General features: G+C 39.6%; 1 protein-coding gene across 1 annotated transcript; it reads right to left on the minus strand.

Moving 5' to 3' along the window:
• Positions 1–3,094: 3,094 nt before the first annotated feature.
• Positions 3,095–5,067, minus strand: LOC147635341 (F-box/kelch-repeat protein At2g44130-like). The gene has a single exon (XM_086802580.1). It carries the CDS (start codon positions 4,337–4,339, stop codon positions 3,137–3,139), a length of 1,203 nt encoding a protein of 400 aa, XP_086658706.1. The 5' UTR covers positions 4,340–5,067; the 3' UTR covers positions 3,095–3,136.
• Positions 5,068–6,000: the final 933 nt, after the last annotated feature.

Here is a 6,000-nt window from a genome sequence, read left to right on the forward strand (position 1 = left end):
ACAAACAACTAGCTCCTACATTGGAGTTCGAGTGCGAGTTGCGCGGGATGTCTAACTCATGATGGTCAATCGGCGGATTTGGAGAATAAGTGCTCCTTTAACAATAAAAATAAGTGCTCCTTTAAGAATTAAAAAAATAAGCCCTTTCCACCTTAGACAAGTACCATCAAGTAGAACCTAATTGGGTAGTAAAAAGTGTACCACCTAACCATGCTTTCACCCTTCCTTAAGTACTTGATTGGCTCTTCTTGTAGAACAGTGAATGAACAACCACAAATCCTTACAAAGTTGGTTGTGGTTGAGGACATAAATAGATCTAAAGAAACAATGTATTAAATCTAAGAGATTTTAATCAATACTATGGGATATGTGCACAATGTTGAATTAATTGGATGTGCAAAACTATAAATTAAAAACTACAAAGAGATAGTTTATGGTTGAATCCAATCCCCATGCTTTGTGGATATCTAAAATGCCTAAAATTCGTGTCAAATTTTGCATGGGCTCATATCAACATATGGTTACTTAATGGATATAAGCCTATATATCAACATATGGTTACTTAATAGATATAAGCTTTAACAAGGCAATGTGTACTTCATTATTGTCTCTTACCAAGAAGAAATGTTTATTCATTTCTTAGAGTCGAAAGAGACACAACACAAAACATATCGCACAACGTTGCCATTACTATCAACATATATTTCGTCATGAGATGCCTTTATGTCCATGTCGAATCAACTTTATTTGCTTTTATATGAACCATACTTTATAATTTAAAGAAGGGAGGATGTGAATTGCTAGCCATAGATGTGTCCAAAAAATCAAGTCTTTCAAATGGTTGAGGCCATGATGCTAGCTAGCCAAAAAGAAGGGAGGATGCAAATTACTAGCTAGCCGTACATATGTCCAAAAAATCAAGTCTTTCAAGTGGTTAATGCAATGATGCTAGCTAGCCAAAATTCAAGACTTTCTAATGGTTAATGCCATGATGCTAGCTAGCCTTACATATGTCCAAAAAATCAAGTCTTTTCAATGGTTAATCCCATGATGCTAGCCAGCCTTGCATATGTTCAAAAAATCAAGTCTTTTCAATGGTGGTTAATGCCATGATGCTAGCTAGCCTTGCATATCCAAAAATCAAGTCTTTCAAATGGTTATGCCATGATGCACAAAACAAACACACACACACACATGCGTGTTTTTTAAAAGAATGTGTCCTTAAATGGGATCTACAACTAAGGGGCTACTCATGTGAGCAACAAATAGGATATGAGAATCCCATTAGGCGGGTTTCTACTTTCGAGACGTGTACACATTTGAGAGCTTTCAACTTTTGAAAGATTGATTCTATATTCCTGAGGCTTGCACCGCCATGGTGCTAGAATAGGCCTCACATATTTTGTGGGGCTTGTTTGGCCACCAATTGTGTAGTTGTAGTTGTCCGACCGTGGATTGCGATCAAAGCGACATCTGTGCCACACCCAAAACTGTGGGGCATCAAAGCGACAACCGTAACCACACCCATAACTATGGAGTACTTTTTAGCCTTATCAAAGCACACTTAAGTATGGCCCTAATATATATATTAGGGCAAACTTCTTCATCACATTCCTACTCTTAGTAGTTGAGGTACTTTGACGTATTGGCCAAGTGTTCTCACATTTTCCAATTGTATCAAAATTGGCATAATTATGACGAGATGGCCAAGTTGAATTTACTGTAAATGGTCAAAGTTAACTGTGCGTGTGGGAAAATGGCGTTACAACTCTATCATTACTTATGTCTTGCCTAGATCTTCGAAAAGCCGCATATGATACTATTGAGAAGTAGTGCTCTAAAAAACAAAAAATCAGCCCTTAAAATTAAAAGCAATGCTTTGGCTTAATGGAGATTTGGACTTGAAAATCACTAGAAATTGTACAAATGCAAGGATTTATAATTAAACTATATAAATTTCAACCCTTAAAATTTAAAGCAACATTGAATGGCAGCCTGAATTTCTAAATTTTAATAGGGAAAATTACACTACAAACGGATGTGAGCACGGTTAAGAAGAAGATAAAAGGTGGTGCCGGCCGACAGCCAGGTCAAGGGCTTTTTTTTTTAATAAAAAGGACACAGTGCTCAATCAATTTAATTTTTTAGGACTCGCATTGTTCACAATCAATCACAACGGTCGCCTTCAATAATAGAGTGGCAAGTAGTTTGTTAACCCCAATCTATCTATAGAGTAAATAAAGAGTGTCGTGCTCAAAAAGTATCTCAATCAAAACAAGTTGAAACAATAGAATAGTGAAAAAGTGGACGGAGCCACCCTCTTACCCTTCCACAGGAAAGACTAGTCAAACAACAAAAGAAAATCATACTTGAAGGAAGGAAAGTTTTTTCCAACCTGTTTACAATAAAGGAAACTAGTTGCTGCGGTATGTAAAAGACAATAAGAAGCGAAACTTAAGGAAACTAGTATTCAACTAAGGAAACTAGTACTCAACTCGCGGGTTGCTGTCGTATGTAAAAGACATTAAGAAACGAAAAGTAAAAATGGAAGTTCGTGTCAATCAAAGAGATTTTTTCTCTTATTTTTTAAAAAATCCAGGATTTCTCTTTTATCTCCTCTCCTTGTGTTAATAGATAATAGATATTCACAAGTAATCAATCGGGATTATAACACAAATGTATATAATATTTTGGCTTGGATTTTTACATTTTATAAATTAAATAAAAACACTACAAACAAAGTAATCAATCGAGATTATAACACAAATGTATATAGTATTCTCGCCTGGATTTTTACATTTTATAAATTAAATAAAAACACTACAAACAAAGTTTGACGGTAAATATTTTTTTGAACAATAAGTATTTATATTTATATTTACGAGATAAAAGCTGCCATTTATTTAGAAAAAGTCCCTTTTTACATTTATTTAGAAAAAAGGGGGGCAAAACAAATTTCTCTATTTTATAAAAAAAAAGATTATTAAATCTACAATTGCATGCAGGGGGTGTGCATGCGCATGATTTCATCAGAGCATATGTACAAGAGAAGTTGAGTGTGCTGTGCTGCTCACTAAATGAGAAATCAACTGAATGAATGAATTAATCTCAATAAAGTAGTTGTATCGCCTCACAATTAGCATTTTAAATAACACATTTCCGAGCACGCTGACAAGTTACCCGGAAGCTCAATTTGCCTCCAAAACACACTCATGCAGGAGTAATCAAGGTCACCTCTCCATATAGTGAGGCACCGGTTGTCCCCTTCGCATATGGTTGCATACACGTGGGGCTTGCTGCACTCAGAAACCACTAACAAGCTATGTGCACATGTAGAATCCGAGATAACCTTCCTTCCACCTTCCCATCTCCATGATTTTCCACACACTTTGCCGGCCAGTGGCATCCATTTGCTGCTGCTCCTGTCAAATTTGTTAATAATACCATCCCTGAGGTCATGATCATCTGCCAAAACCCTACTGCAGCAAGCTAAATCACACTCATAATCACTCCAATCAGCACTAACAGGGTCGTAGACTCTCCAAAATTTCACTAGCTCGCCCCTCTCTGCAGTGCAGAAGCCATAGGCAAGGATGCGGAAGCCAGCAACAAGGGCGAGGCCATTGAAATGGAAGCTCCTCGCGAGGCTGATTTTGGGTAGGTGCTCCCACGAGTCGGTTTCCACGTCGTAAACTTCAGGGAGTGGCTCTTCGTCGAGGGCGTTCTGCGATGAGGAGCCCCCAACGACGTAGATTTTGCCTGCAACAGCTTTGCAGTAGAAGAAGGCTTTGGCCGTGTGCATGGGGGATTTCTTTTCCCACTGCCAGAGGCCGCCGGCGAGGTCGAGCATGTAGACGTCCGGGCGGACGGCGTCTGTTCGGGGGTCCCAGCCGCCCATGACGAAGAGCTTACCGTGCACGCAAGCGACGCCACAGTCATGCAGGATTCTGAGAGGGGAGAAGGCGGGGATGGGGGGGAGGTTTCTCCACACGGCAACCTTCTCCTCGTGTATGGAGAGGGCGTGCGGCTGCGGCATACGCCGTTGGATCTGGGCTTTCGTGAAGTATTCGTGGCTAGCTACGTCGGAGAGCTGGTGCACCATCGCCAGCCCTTGGGCTTCCGCTCCGGCCGCCAGGCGAGTTAGGGCGCTGTACACGCCCGGATCCCTCAACGCCTGTTCCCATGCCCTCGATGTCGCCATTAATATTGGCCTTGTATACCATGGTACCCTCGGTAGGACGCAATCTAGCACCACACAATCCGGCAAGCCTGGCACCAATGCACACAGTGAATAACTCACCCTCCGGTTCTGAGAAGACGAACCCGCTGCTGCTGACATTATTTTGTCGCAAAGCTTAGCTTAGCGAAGATCGGCCAAAGTGAACAATTGCTGCCCGCTTTGCCGAGCCAGATAGCTTAGCTTAACTACTAAGAATTGGTAACTACAGACCCCTAGGCTTATTTGGGTCAGAAACTTCAGCCCAGTTCAGCTTCGAGCTAAAGCTTGTGAAATTGCCACAATTATGGCGAATATCCCCACAACTGATGAAGCTCAGAGCTCCGCTCTGGCTATCTGAGCTTCGCAAAATTAAGATGCCAGCAACAAATGAAATCAAGAAAAGATTGGACACTCTGTGAAGAAAAGGGAAACTTAATCTCGCATTACAAAACAAAAACGGAGCTTAATAAATCACAGAGATCTAGCAAGGATTTAAATCTCTTGCAAAGTTAATGAAAAAGAAGACGACTGTTAAGAGGCTTAAATTGAAGGGAGTGCTGCTTGCAAAGAGAAGAGAACGAGTTAAAAAGAAGGTGGAAGGAGACTTTGTCAAGATGGCTCCAGTGTTAATTAGAGCTTTTGGACATCCAACCGTAAGCCGTCATAAGTTTTAACGGATGAAAGAAAGCGGAAAATTTTCCTGTTTTTCAAACGTCAAAGAAAAAACAGGGCACGCCTGAAATGGGCGTCAAAAAGCAGCAAAGTTGTAGTAAAGTAGCATTTAAGCGGCAGCGTGTAATGTGAAATGATAAATATAAATGAAGACCAGAAAGTATTTTTCGCGTGGGCGACTTGCAGCGGGACTGGCGTGTGAAGTTCACATGTGCCACTTGTGCAGCTCTGAGTCCTCACAGTACATATGGCCGTTATCCATGTGCCTAAATAATTAAATTATAAACGGATGATGATCTTCTGACCTATCACATTATCCTTGTGGTTGCTCGATAAAAACATTTTTTTCCCCACCAATAAAAAATAAGGACAAGTTTTATAACCAAAATATATAATAAATGAATCCTTCAAATATATATGTATATCTCTGTCACGTGTACATATATGTGAAATTTGAATGTATCTTATACAGCCCTTTTCAAAATTTTGGAGAGAAACACCCGCTTTATATACACTACTCACACACCCAACTCCCATTACATGGACGCGCAACACCGTAGAGAGCACGGATCGAACCCGCACCACCGGCTAGGACTTTTGTCTGCTTTAACCACTCCACTATAGCCGTGTTTGCAACATACAGCCCTTTTCGTGTTCCACAAATCACAAAACTTGCACTCCAAGACAAAAAAAAAACGTTCTCCACCAGATGATGGATAACCTCTATCTCTAAATATTGGATGTATTTTTCAGAAAATTTCATGACATTTAAAACAAAAACAACCCAAAAAAATTGTAAAATAGTTTAGGAGACTAATCCAAAATCCTACAATTTTCGGACCTTCAACTTTGCAATTTGCAAGTATTTCATAAATTTTAGCAAGAGCAAAATACATTGTGCCCAGTTTTTTTTCTTGAAGATAATTATAGCAAAAACATCCAAAATCTTACAATTTCCAAACCTTCAACTTAGAGTTTGGAAATATCTTTTAAAATTTTAGCAATATTCAGGTTTTTTTACACACATTGACCTAGAGCTTTAAAATTGCGATGGTTTCTAATGAGAATTCGCCAGTTTTCAGCTAAAATGTAACTAAAATGCCTTGAAT

This window comes from Cibotium barometz, chromosome 9 (genome assembly GCF_041138505.1).
Source record: "Cibotium barometz isolate CiBa-2024 chromosome 9, ASM4113850v1, whole genome shotgun sequence".
Classification (NCBI taxonomy): Eukaryota; Viridiplantae; Streptophyta; class Polypodiopsida; order Cyatheales; family Cibotiaceae; genus Cibotium; species Cibotium barometz.

Bases quoted from the DNA above. Each gene is read 5' to 3' on its own strand.
- LOC147635341 (XM_086802580.1), bottom strand. From the start codon at position 4,339: ATGTCAGCAGCAGCGGGTTCGTCTTCTCAGAACCGGAGGGTGAGTTAT.